The sequence below is a fragment of the Octopus sinensis genome, linkage group LG10, assembly GCF_006345805.1.
Source record: "Octopus sinensis linkage group LG10, ASM634580v1, whole genome shotgun sequence".
NCBI lineage: Eukaryota > Metazoa > Mollusca > Cephalopoda > Octopoda > Octopodidae > Octopus > Octopus sinensis.
In genome coordinates, this window is record NC_043006.1 from 75,426,789 (window position 1) to 75,441,788 (window position 15,000).

The 15,000-nt window shown below is 35.2% G+C and overlaps 1 protein-coding gene across 6 annotated transcripts in view; it reads left to right on the forward strand.

The window, feature by feature from the left end:
* LOC115216820 (solute carrier family 12 member 2) overlaps positions 1-15,000 on the forward strand; it is a 371,203-nt gene that overhangs the window by 314,363 nt on the left and 41,840 nt on the right. For 4 of the 6 annotated variants that reach the window (XM_036506827.1, XM_029786404.2, XM_036506823.1 and 1 more), the window contains 2 exons: positions 2,257-2,286; positions 12,041-12,049. The exons of 1 other annotated variant lie outside the window; for it this stretch is intronic. In XM_036506827.1, the coding sequence (XP_036362720.1) occupies positions 2,257-2,286; positions 12,041-12,049 (39 nt within the window). The remainder of the gene's footprint in view (positions 1-2,256; positions 2,287-12,040; positions 12,050-15,000) is intronic. One more of the 6 variants, XM_036506825.1, reaches the window with a different exon arrangement.

A 15,000-nucleotide genomic window follows, 5' to 3' on the forward strand; every position in this document is an offset into this window, starting at 1 on the left:
AACAATCGACATGTGCCCTGTCGAGTACTTACCATTTTTCTAGCTGGGAAACAAATAATAGGTTAACCAATGACAAAGAAGAGAAATCAATGAAGAAGACTCAACCGGATTGAGCCTCAAATTAAACTCAACCATTATGAAGAGCAAAAAGGGAAAAAATGGATGAACTAGGTTCTACACATTATCTACAAACACTATTATAATTTGTTTAACAGGGTTGACCTTGGGCTAAACAATTGGTACTACTCTGAATACTAGTATACGTTGTTCTGTCAGGGCTGATTTGGCACTAAACAACCATGATGAAAATCTCCACCACTACCACTACTATTACTACTACTACTACTAATACTACCACCACTACTACTACAACTACCACCACCACCATCACCACCACTGCTACTAACCCTACCACTGATACCATCACCACTGCCACCACCACTACTACTACTGCTATCGCTGCCACCGCCAACACCACCATCACATCACTACCACCACCACCATCACCTCCACCGCTACCACCACTGCCACTACTACCACCAACACCACTGCCGCCACCAACACCACTGCCACTATCACCACCACCACTACCCCTACGGCTGCTACCACTACCATCGCCACTGCCACCACCACCATCACCACCACTACCACCACCACTACCACCACTACTACTACTACAGCTGGCACTGCACTCCTCTTGTTACTTGTACGTCATTGGTTACGCAATGATTGATGCTTGTCTAGACATAGATTGATGACGCCAGCCCTTCCCACAGATTTGTCAAGTGAATGAAGATCCATTTCACTTCTTAAGCTTTTAGAAACTAAGAAGTAAACCCACAGATTAAAAGGTAGATAAATGTATGGATAGATACAAGAGTAGAAGTATGGATGCCCATGGGGGTCATAATATTGCTATATAGAGTTTGTTCCTTTTGTGTTTTGAGTAATCCGTCATTGGTTCATTATCTTAGCTGAGTTTCATTTAAGTCCTCAGGTATTTTGTTATGTAAATGAATATACTCATATGCTTATCGGCTTGTTTATTGTGTATGTCTGTACATCGGTAGATATGTCCACACATCCATACATTTATCCATTCATGCATCCATCCATCCAGTCATGCTAACAAGCTAAATAGGTATGTGTGTATTGTATTTTATATATATGTGTGTGTGTGTATGTGTGTGTGTCTGCCTGTCTGTGTGTAATTGTATATATATATATATATATATATATATATATACATGTGACTAGATGTTAGGGGTTCTCGTGCTTGTGTGGCACTCCTGTCACAACCCGGGACCTTGAAGACTGCTATAATGCAAGAAAGTATACTAGTCCCTTAGTATTTTATATTCAATATTTCATCTATTCAATAAGACAATCAATACTTCATTTCATTTTACTATATTTATATATTATTTATACTATATATCCTATACTCTACATGAATATTATAAAGAATATAAATAAAACATAAAAAACAGAGTTGAAATTTCTTTGAATAATATATACCCCTCTATACACAATCATACAAACCACTTTTTAGTTATACACACAGACACACACACACAGGTATAAAGTTTGAAAAAGGACGAATCATCTATCATTTTATAGATTTTATATATGAAGTTTATCTCCAGGTCATGCTAGGAAGGGCAGTTTAGTGGGCATGGCTGTGTGGGTAAAAAGCTTACTTCCCAACTATGTGGTCTTGGGTTCAGTCCCACTGTGTGGCACCTTTGGCGAGTGTGTTCTGACACACTGATACACTGATACACCTTTCGCGAGTGTGTCTGATCGCATACTGATCAAAGCTCAGCGAGTGGATTTGATGGGCAAAGTGAAAGAAGCCCATCGTGTATGTGTTTGTGTGTGCGCGCGTGTGTGTGTGTGTGTGTGTGTGTGCATGACCATTTTCAAGCAAGGTAATATTTCCCCCATGGTTAGAAATCTTTTCGCAGAATGTGGGCAACGACACTGCTTGTATGACCGTGACACTCATTTACTGTTATCTCATGGTGTCAAAACAAGGTGAGAAACACAGGCAGACAGACAGACACACACATACACACACTCACGAACACATGCATACATATGCACACACTTTTATATGTACATAAGGACAAATACATTTCAATCTAATTATGTTTTTTTTAGTATCATTTTCTTTTGATTTCTTATTCTTTACTTCAGTTTATTTCGGTGTGTGTTAATTGAGTTATATTTTGTTTGTTCCAACATTTTCTACAGGATTACCAATAACTATTTGTCTGGAAAATGGTGTGTATTCTGAAAGGCAAACAGCCAATTAATTCATTCATTAATTCATTCATTCAGTTTAATTGTTTTAATTACTTCTATGTATTCAACCATTCAATTTCATTTCATTTCATTTTCTATTTTCCACCTTTCATAAAATTTCTTATAATCATAATTTCATAACAAGTGGTATTACTTATAGGAATTCTGAAATATTTTCATAGGTTATCTTTTGGTATTTTGGTTTAATGTTAAGGATTAAACAAAATTTATATATATATATGTACATTCACACAAACACACACACACACTCTCTCTCTCTCTCTCTTCTCACACGCATGAATGTATATCTATATCTATCTATCTATCTATCTGTTCATACATACATACATACATACATACATATATATATATACATACACACACACATACTATATATATATATATATATATATATATATTTTATAATTAAGGGCTAAAGAAGGTTAATTCTAAAGCCAATACACTGATTTATCCACTTATAATCCACTTGTTACAGGAAAATTGAACTGAAAGCGGGCAACTAACCTTTAGAAAATTTAAATTTCGTTGTTCTGAGACTGACCAAAGAATTTTTATTTTTAGATATAAATGATGTACTTAAATGTAGTTGTGTTTTAGGCTTCTGCTTTTTCCATGATCACATGTGAGTATTTTATTTATATCCCCTCGAAAGCTCTACCGAAGAAGAATGTATCCTTTATAGGGATTAATTCCGAAATTGATTCAATATAGAGATAACGAAATTTGAATTTTCTAAAGGTTAGTTGCCCGCTTTCAGTTCAATTTTCCTGTAACAAGTGGATTATAAGTGGATAAATCAGTGTATTGGCTTTAGAATTAACCTTCTTTAGCCCTTAATTATAAAATGTTTATACTTCAACCGTAAAGGTTTTTTTAATATACTGCCATGCTTTCTGATGGAATCCTTTTCTGTAGAGAAAGGGACTTCATCCTATATTGTTAGTAGTATATATATAATATATATATATTTATATATATATATGATATTAGGGAGTATAGCTTCAAACTTACAGGGAAAAATTCAATTTAGTATTAAATCAAATTTCACAATATAAATATATAATATATATAAATTAGAGAAAAATCACTATTATGCAATTCAAACAATGATAGATGTAAATCATACCATATAGAAAAAAAAAGTATATGATAAAACATTTATCTAAATGTTTTATCATATATTTCATTTTTACTATATGGTATGATTGATGTCTATCATTGTTTGAATTGCATAATAGTGGTTTTTCTCTAATTGGCTAGCCTGAGGCTATAGCAGAAGACACTTGCCCAAGATGCCATGCAGCGGGACTGAACCCGGAACCATGTGGTTGGTAAGCATGCTTCTTACCACTTGTGAGATTACATCAAAGTTGTGTAATTCACTTACTGGGTGCACAAGCCAACAACTCAGTGCCATGTGTAGATTCTCAATTTTTCAGGACTGTTACAACTTGTTTGTACACCTGATGACAATTGCATAATCTCAGAAAACCATTTTTTCAGTTTATCCTAGAAATTCTATCATATTATGCTATTATTTCCACAACATATATAGGGAGATGTACTTGCATAGCAAGTGACTTGATCTGAGATTGTGTGCTGGAACGAAAACAGTTGCAGCGTGGAAGGGCGTTTATAAGCAATTTAAGAAACACACAAAAACCGTTAGATTCACTTCAACATTTAAATTTAATTTGTCTAAATATTTTTGTCGCTCTGAGACCGCAACCTGTTCACTGACAAAACTTTGTGATGCATATATATATATATATATATAAATTTCTTTCTTTCACGTCCTTGTATCCAGTTTTACTAACACGATAAATGTGTTACAAATTCAATCTTTTCGATTTAATTCATATTTCCGGAATATCATATTTCTTTGTCGTAACCTTTTTGTTTTTCATTAAATGGGTTGCATGTATTTGTGTTTATTTTTTCTTTATTTCTTTTTATATTTTCTTTAATTTTATATTTTCTTTATTTAATTTCTTTATCTAATTTCTGTGTTTAATTTTTTTATTTAATTTGTTTGTTTCATGCTAATAACTACAACAACACTTAAAAAGTGAAATAGTGACAAAGAAAACCATTTTTTTGTTTTTTTTATTAATTTCACATCAATTATTGCGAAAAGAGACTCAAAAACTAAAAAAAAAGCAATATTAGATATTTTTCAGATCAGTTTTTTATTTGCTTCTTATAAGTATTCTTTTTTTCTTTATGTTTTTCCTATTATCATTTGTAGCTTCGTTAAATCATTCAAGTTTTCATTTTTGATTTGCTAACTGTGAATAATTAGTTCCAACTCTTCCTCTAAATGAACAAAATTAGATCAAATGAAAAATATACAAAGGAATAGAAATTATATATCATTGTTTAATGTTTTATCATTATTTTAAGCAATGTACTTTCACTTTTGCATTGTGCATGTGTGAATGTGTGTGTGTGTATGTGTGTTTATATGTGTATACACAGATGGATATTAATCTATTTGATACATATATACTGTAAAGCGGCCAACTGGCAGAATTATTAGTACACCAGGCATAAATTCTTAGCAGCATTTTGTCCATCTTTGCATCCTTGGTTCAAAATCCGCCAGGGTCAACTTTGCCTTTCATTCTTTCAGGGTTGATAAAATTAGTACCATTTGAGCACTGAGGTGGATGTAATCAACTTAACCCTCACCACTCCCATTAAATTGCTGGCCTTGTGCCAAAATTTGAAACCAATATATAGGCATGGCTGCGTGGTAAGACGTTTACTTCTTAACCACATGGTTCCAGGTTCAGTCCCACTGCATAGCACCTTAGGCAAGTATCTTTTACTATAGCCTCGGGCTAACCAAAGCCTTGTGAGTGGATTTGGCTGATGGAAACTGAAGTTCCCACACAATCGCTTGATAACTGATATTCGTGTGTTTACTTCCCCATAACTTAGCGGTTTGGCAAAAGTGATTGATAAAATAAGTACTAGGCTTAGAAAGAATAAACCCGGGGGTCGATTTGTTCGATTAAATGTGGTGCTCCAGTGTGGCCACTGTCAAATGACTGAAACCAATAAAAGAAGAAAAGAATATATATATTTATATATATACTGTGGTACTTCTTAACCAATTTACCATGCACTGAAAGACTATCAACATGAATGAGTGTATCCTATGGAGCTAAAGATATATTTGATAAGATATGTAGAGATCTGTTCCAAAGGTTTATAAACTCATCTGCAAACACACAATGCATATTTCTTATAATTTTCTATATACAACTATGTATGCCCTCTGTGTCTCTGTCTCTCATACACACACATACACACACACACACACACACACACACACACATACATGTATGCACATACCATGTTCAATTGAAAACAAGTAAGGATTGATGTCAAGAAAATCATCTGGTTGCATCGTACTGCCTCAAAAAATCTAACCCATGCCAGCATGGAAAAAACAGATGTAAAAGTGGTGGTGATGACTGATATTTTCAAAGGTACTAGGATTCTAGAGAATTCTAGAAATTTGATGACATAATCCATAACAATTTATGAATATACAGACACAAGCAAGGCTGTGTAATTGAGAAATCTGTTTTAAAACTCAGTGATTACTGATTTCTGGTTCAGTTCCACTGCACAGCACCTTGGGCAAGTATTTTTTTCTACACTAGGCACAAGGCCCAAAATTTTGGGGGAGGGGGCTAGTCGATTAGATCTACCCCAGTATGCAACTGGTACTTAATTTATCAATTCTGAAAGAATGAAAGGCAAAGCTGTTTCAGGCCCAATTCCACTGGAAGGCACTTTTTTATGATAGCCCTGGGTCAAGTAAAGCCTTGTGAGTGGATTTGATTGACAGAAACTGAAAGTAGACTGTCTTATGTACATGTGTATATATGCGAGTGTTTAGGGGTCCTTATTGTCGCATTATGTGATGTCCGACCATGGGGAATAATAAAAAAATATTACCTTGCTTGGAAGAAGGGTTGGTAACAAGAAGGGCATCTAGTCATAGAAATCCTACCTCAATAAGCTTTGGCTTAACCTGGCAAGCATTAAAACGCTGCTACTGCTTCTGCTGCCGCTGCTGCTGCTGCTGATGGTGATGATGATGATGATGATGATGATGATGTGTATTTATGTAAATTCTGAACAGCTTCAGAAAATGTTTGAATCACTGCGTTAGCACATCAAAACTGAAGAAGAAAGGAGGATGAAAAAGAAGGTTGAGTAGGTGGAGCGCTAATTGGTTGGAAGTAGACTATTTTGATGTGGATGATCATATTTTATTTTCAGTTCAGCTTCTATTGGGAGAGTGTTAAAGAATGGATAAAAGAACATCAGACAGGAGAGAAAAAAAAAAAAAGAGAAAGAAAAGAAAGAAGGAAAACGAATAGCAAAATTCTCTTAATATCGCAAATGTTTATGAGATGGCCCAAGGCAGCCAGATTGAGTCGAGTAGAAAATTGAATGGGAGAGAGTGGGAACAGAAATAATAATATCTCTGTCCGCAAATAGTAAAGAAAAATCAATAGGGGTCTGTCTGTGCATGTGTACATACAGATATATATTGTTTTTCTATGTACCACTTATGGACTCTTACACACATGTACTCATACATAACTACACTCACTGGGTGTTTAGCCAAGTATATAATCTTTGAAATTGGCTTTTTTCACATGTTTGGATTCCTAGACTATGACAAGCTCCAGACTTTATAATTTCTATTGTATTTTATTTATTCATAATTTTTTTTTCAAAATATACTCCACGTAGGTTTTGAATCTATTGTGCCATTGTTTCTATCTAAATCTCTCTATATATAAACGGCAGTTTGTCTGTCTGTGTCTGTCAGGTTGTACCCTCATGCTGACCACGGCTTTCAACCGATTCTGATGAAACTAAACACACACATAGCCCAATGTCATAATTCAAAACTAACGCAGCGAAAATTTTGAAAAGTTCCCCCAGTTTTGAAAAAAATCGATAAATCTGACATGGGGTCGAGAATCTCAGCTTTTTATATGCAACACATTTTCTGTTGTAGTTTTCGCAACTTGCAATCGATTTTCACCAAACTCATGGTGAAGCTTAATGTTACCCTAAGAAACTTAATTCTGATGTTAGTTTTCCATGCAATACCTTACCATCAGAAAAAATCGATAAAATCATGCCATTTTGGGAAATCGTGTTTTCGCCCAAAGGGACAGCTAGGAACATCGTATACACAGAAGACATTGCAACCTACACATGCGCCTTCGTTCCCTAGAGGGAAAAGACTAGATTGGGATTAGTCGTTGCCTACTAGGGGCTCTTACATACCCGGGCTATGCTGCTAGTTAAATTTAAAATGCACGTCTAAAAATAACAACATCCTTTATCATTTTCTAACCCATCTATCTCAGTGCTTTCTCCTTATTCTGTGTGGATTATTTATTTCCTCATTTTTTTGTTTAGTTAACATATAATTAACAGAACTCTGTACAACGTCCTTGTGAAATATTTTATTTCCTTATCTGAAATCATTTTCAATGCTTTTAATGATATATCTGTTTGCTTAAAATACCTTTTGTCAAGTTGCTAACTTGCTGGATATATTTGCAGTTATTAACCCCAGTAGTATTATTCTAGAGCGTGACTAAACATGTTTTTAAGTATTTAAGTATGAAACAAGCATTAAATAACTTGCTTCTACACTTCAAAGTGTAATGTCCTACACTTTGATCACATGAAAAACATCCATCTCATTATCATAGACAAAATAATGGTTTGGATGGTGTTATATGAAGGCATATGGCCTGAGGGTTAGAGCATTCAACTTAGAATCATAAGGTTATTGTTTCAATTTGAAGTCTGAACAATATATTTTGTCCTTGAACAAAGCTCTTCATATCTTGTTACTCCAGTGTAATTAACTCTTATGACTCCTAGCTAGATGCTGGTGCATCCTATGACTCCTAGCTAGATGCTGGTGTATCCTATGACTCCTAGCTAGATGCTGGTGCATCCTATGATTCCTAGCTAGATGCTGGTGTATCCTATGACTCCTAGCTAGATGCTGGTGCATCCTATGACTCCTAGCTAGATGCTGGTGTATCCTATGACTCCTAGCTAGATGCTGGTGTATCCTATGACTCCTAGCAAGATGCTGGTGTATCCTATGACTCCTAGCTAGACCCTGGTGTATCCTATGACTCCTAGCTAGATGCTGGTGTATCCTATGACTCCTAGCTAGATGCTGGTGCATCCTATGACTCCTAGCTAGATGCTGGTGTATCCTATGACTCCTAGCTAGATGCTGGTGTATCCTATGACTCCTAGCTAGATGCTGGTGTATCCTATGACTTCTAGCTAGATGCTGGTGTATCCTATGACTTCTAGCTAGATGCTGGTGTATCCTATGACTCCTAGCTAGATGCTGGTGTATCCTATGACTCCTAGCTAGATGCTGGTGTATCCTATGACTCCTAGCTAGATGCTGATGTATCCTATGACTCATAGCTAGATGCTGGTGCATCATATGACTCCTAGCTAGATGCTGGTGTATCCATCTTTCCTTCCAGCTATCACGTCCTGGATGTTTTTCTGAGTCAAGTGTCAAGGTGCTGTGAGAATGTCTGTGTCAACTCACAACTACACGGAACTTAAAAACAATGGACAAAAACATGGTACATATTACCTAGTCACACTTGTTCATGAATGACAGCTAGCTGTACTTTATAAAGCACTCTTCAAATGCATATCTTGACTGTTTTCCTGGTTCGATTAAATTCCCAGACACTTTGATAATAACCTACTGAATGTAATTCTTATATTTCTATTAAGAAAATATAATTCCTGTTCAGCGAGAAAAATACCAATAAACTTGTTTGTTACAAGTTCCTTATCCACTTTCTTTTATTCATTATCTTTATTCATTTAAGATCTGTCTTGTATACAGAAAGAACGAATATTGACAATTCATCAATAGGAAAAGATAAGTGATTTTGTGGTGGAATATTGGGCCAAGTTTGGATCTCGTATGTCATTTGATGATTTACTATAGTGTGATTTCTAATTCGTATCAGTCACCAATAATAAACTGTAGTGTTTCTTTCTCTTCATTTAACCCTTTCATGTTTCTGTTGGAGTACACTGTCTTTATTTCAATTAATTTTGAATACAATGAATAATTTACTGAAGGATTTATCAATTTCTTTAAACTGAGGTTTGGAACATAAATTGATGTGAAAATTTTGCTTCATCATCATCATATCATCATCATCATCATCATCACCATCATCGTCATCGCCATTTTCTGTGCTGGCATGGATTGGATGGTTTGACAGAAGCTGGTCAGCTTGAGAGCTGCGCCAAGCTCCAATTTTCTGTTTTGGTATGGTTTCTATGGTTGGGTGCCCTTCCTAATACCAACCATTTTACTGGGTACACTGGGTGCTTTTTTTTTTTTACGTGACACCAGCATAGATGCTTTTATGTGGCACTGGTGTGGGTGTTTTTTATGTGGCACTGGGACAATTGGTTTTTACATGGCATTTACATGTAAATCTTTAATTTTGATCACTTTAAAACAAGAAGTTTGTATCATAGAACCAGGAGCTGTTTTAGGTGAGTTGGTTTTAAAAAAGTTATAAAATTATTTGGCTTCATATCTACATGCATTTAATGGTAAAAAAAGGTAACCAGGGAAATCCTGATTTCTTTCTGCAGCAGTATAATATAGTAAGTTACGTCTAGAAAAAAAGGCTATATTTTTATGAAAAAATGTTTGGTGGTTGAACTGGTTTGGATTTTTTTCATATGAATTGTGTGATGAAGAGATTTTATGGCTGGGTTTTCATTGTGTTAGGTTTGTGCTAATAATCCTTTTTAATTGAGTTTAAAACTTTTTTTGATAATCTTGTTATTTGAGTACCATTTTCAGATATATATATGTATATATATATATATATATATATTATATATATATATATATATATATATATATATATATATAGAGGGAGAATTCATGAAAAATCAAAGACAAAGACAAGTGGTGTAGAAAACAAACAGATGTATTAGTATAATGCTTGGGAATTGAAAAAGTCTTTAATGTTTCAAGCCTACGCTCTTCCACAGAAAGGAACACAGAAAGAAACAAGGAGAGAGAAGAAAGGATAGAAAAAAAAAATGTGTAGTGGCTATTGATCTATCATGGCAAATGATGTGTATATATATATATATACATGTATTGTAGTTTTAATTAAGTATTAATAGATAAGCTTTTTTGTAAATTGGTACAGTTGGGAGAATTGTTTTTCAAGTCTACTGCAAGTTACCTAAAAACTTGTAGTATGTCACAGTTGACACTCTTGTTGTAGGTTCATATCACTGTGAGATACCATGCAGACTCATTTGTGTGAATGTATTCACCATTCAAATACACTTGTATAGGTATATGTCAAATACTCAGTTGTGTAAAAGTGTATCTCTGCTGATTTGTATGGATGCACAACTAACTTCAGAAAATACTCTGTTCCTTTCTGTATTCGATGACATTTCTCTGTTTTCTGCATATTTTTTATGTAAAAAATCGAAACATTTTTACTTGTAACATTTACCCTTTCGTTACTGTATATATTTTGAGATGCTCTGTATTTCTTTCAATTACATTAAATATAACAAAGAGTTTAGTAAAATAACTTAGTTATCATTATGCTAGTGTTAGGAACATAAATTATGACTAAGATTTGGTGGAAGATTTTAAGTCAAAACTTATGAAAACAAGACATTTGTACTCAGAGCCAAAGCTGGTTTCAGCCGGGTTGGTAACAAATGGGTTAATCTTGTTGATTAGGCTTCTTATGATATGAATTTATTGACAAGTAAAAAATATATTTTACCATCCTGTAAATATGATAGAATAAAACTATCTTACTATTTATTCAGTTTTAACTTTTTTAGTTAAATTTATATTTTTTACAATTTGGACTTGCTCATAGCCTTCATTTCCAGTGTATTTAGTTGTGTGCTAATCCAGATGTATATTGAAAGCCGTGATTTTTTAATAACATATCTTTCTAGAATTGATAAAGGAAGAAACACGTTCATACATACTTATAGAAATAAATGAATATAAACAAAAGGAATTTAGGGCTTACAGATGAGGAGCAACCCTTAAGTCAGTTTCAAAGCATGCCACAACCACGACTACCTTTCACCATTTATTACTGATGCTGGAACCTCCGACTCCCCAAACTATAACCACTCTCTGTCTGTCTGCCTGCCTATCTCTCACTTTCTCTCTTTCCTTCCTGTCATCTCTCTCTTCTGTTCTCTCTTTCCTCTTCTCTCTCTTTCCTCTTCTCTCTCTCTTCTTCTCTCTCTCCTCTCTCTCTCTCTCCTGATTGCTCACTCTCTTGGTTGAGAGAGATAAATCACGGAAATTCTTCAGTGCAACATAATGCAATCCTTCCGCTAGTTCCATATGTCCATACCATACATTAAAAGTGCTTTGCAGTGCAAAGGGACAGCTCTAAAATTCTACCTTAAAAAGTTCCTTGGCGTTTTTTTCCTATACTAACATCCCATCAGTTAGTTTGCATGTCAACTGTATGAATTGATCTTTATCATTGTTAATTTTAAGACAAAAAAACTATGAAACAACTGCTGATTCAGTAGTTATGCCTGTGAACTGTTTTCGCTTACGACTTCCTTCTCTATATTTCAGATTTGATTGGTAAGTATGAATTAACTTCCAACTGTTGTCAAGCTGTTGTATTTCATCTTTCACTCTTTAACTTAATGCGCATCCTTGGTTAGCTGCCGTAAAGAAAAGACAAAAAAAAGCTAAAGCTAAAAAGACAAACAAAACCAAAAGAATGGATTCTTTCTGTCACTGGTGATTGTATAGATAGTATTTGGTGTTAGTTGGTACAAGTAGGTACTGTATAAATGACTTTCTTTTCAGGTGTGTGTATGTGAATATCAGCATATGTGTATGCATGTATATCTATGTATGTGTATATATATATATATATATATATATATATATATATATATATGTAGATGTATGCAAAGCATGGGGGTTTAGTTCACAAGTGATCCAAATGATGCGGTATGCTAGGTAAGTGCTGTAACGGATAACTGGGGCTCCAAGGTTATAGATGAGATGGGGAGCCATTGCAGTTTTTGATGCAGAGGATATATAATTATTAAGGAGGACAACAAACATTAAGGCAAGGCAAACATCTCAAGTCGTATACAATATTATTATTGGAGCCTAAAGCCAGCTGGAGGAGATGTTCTCCTGGGGCTACAAGCTACAGTAATACCCACCCTTATTGGTTAGCTATATTGAGATGGCAAATATACCTCACATTGTTGTGCAGTTACTGTTTATACCTCGTTCAGAGATTTATTATTGCTTGAATAATAATATTAATAATAATAATAATATTAATAATAATAATAATAATAATAATATAATAACAACAATAATAATAATATTGTGTATAACTTGAAATGTTTGCCTGGCCTTAATGTTTGTGTCCTCTTTAATAATTAATATATGTATGTGTGTATGTATATGTGTGTGTATATTATATATATATATATATATATATATATATATATTTATATGTGTGTGTGTGTGTATATATATATATAATATACACACACATGTACACACATTTATATACACACTACAAGTTTGGTGATATGAGCAAGGAAAATAAAACTGAAAAATATGAGTATATATTTTATCGATATTTAGAAGTGACAGAGTGACTCAAGCGCTGAAAGTTTTGTGTGTTAGCAGCAGCACTTATCAAACAGACAAGTGCCAACACATGACACTCTTGGCCCTTAGGCCACTCTGTTGCTTCTGCTAAATATTGATAAATATATGTGTGTGTGTGTGTGTATATATATATATATATATATATATACATATATATATATATATATTAGTGGTGGTGGGTGAGAATACTTTACTTCTTTTTAAAATGTATACTTTTATTGTTTTTTTTATATATATTTCACTGATAGGGATATCTGTATCAGCATCCAGTTATCTTTCTAATCATACTGTTATAATGATTTTACTATTAATTATTATTATTATTATTATTATTATTTTTTAAAAAAATATTGTTACACCAAAGCTGGCCAGCTGGCAGAATCTTTGGCTCACTGTACAAAATGCTTGGCAGCATTTAATCTGTCTTTTGCGCTTTAGTTCAAGCGGTCAACTTTGCTTGCCCTGCTTTTGGGGTTGACAAAAGAAGGACACTGGGATGAACATAATCAATTTACCCCTTTCTCTTAAAATTGCTAGCCTCAAGCCAAAATTGGAAAGACTTATTACTATTATGCATATTCTTTGATTAGGGAGCTGGCAGCATTTCATCTGTCTTTACGTTCTAAGTTCAAATTCTGCCGAGGTTGACTTTGCCGTTCATGCTTTCGAGGTTGATAAAGTAAGTACCAGTCGAGCACTGGGGGTTGATGTAATCGACTATGCCCCTCCCCTAAAATTCCAGACTTTGTGAGTATAGTTGAAAAGATTATTGTACAGGGTGCATCAGAAAGTTTGCCCCAATTTCAAGAGTTAATAAAAATCAAACACATCATCACCATCATCATCATCATCATCGTTTAACGTCCGCTTTCCATGCTAGCATGGGTTGGACGATTTGACTGAGGTCTGGCGAACCAGATGGCTGCACCAGGCTCCAATCTGATCTGGCAGAGTTTCTACAGCTGGATGCCCTTCCTAATGCCAACCACTCCGAGAGTGGGTGCTTTTACGTGCCACGAGCATGAGGGCCAGTCAGGCGGCACTGGCAACGATGAGTTGGCAGAAACGTTAGCACGCCAGGCGAAATGCTTAGCGGTATTTCGTCTGCATTACGTTGTGAGTTCAAATTCCGCCGAGGTCGACTTTGCCTTTCATCCTTTTGGGGTTGATGAATTAAGTACCAGTTACGAACTGGGGTCGATGTAATCGACTTAATACCTATGTCTGTCCTTGTTTGTTCCCTCTGTGTTTAGCCCCTTGTGGGTAATAAAGAAATAGGTACTGGCAACGGCCACGCTCAAATGGTACTTTTTATGTGCCACATGCACAGGAGCCAGTCCAGCAGCACTGGCAATGACCTTGCTCGAATGTTTTTTCACGTGCTACCAGCACCATTAGGGCGATGCAGGTAACATCATCTTCACCATCATCATCGTTTAACATTTGTTTTCCATGCTAGTATGGGTTGGACGGTTCGACCGGGGTCTGGGAAGCCAGAAGGCTGCACCAAGCTCCTGTTTGATCTGGCAGCGTTTCTACAGCTGGATGCTCTTCCTAATGCCAACCACTCTGTGAGTGTAGTGGGTGCTTTTTACGTGCCACCGGCACAGGTGCCAGGCGAGGCTGTCAACAGCCATGATTGGTTGGTGCTTTTTATGTGCCACGTAAGCCAGTCAAGGCGGCACTGGCATCGGCCATGTATGGATATAGCTTTTTATGTGCCACCGGCACAGGGATCACAACTACAATTTCCATTGATTTTTGATGTTGATGTACTTGACTCAATAGGTCTCTTCAAGCACAGGGTCCGAAATGGTGTTTCTTTACACACACAAAAAAAAAAAACACAAACTCTCCAACAACAAATGCATAATGCTTTCCACTCCAGG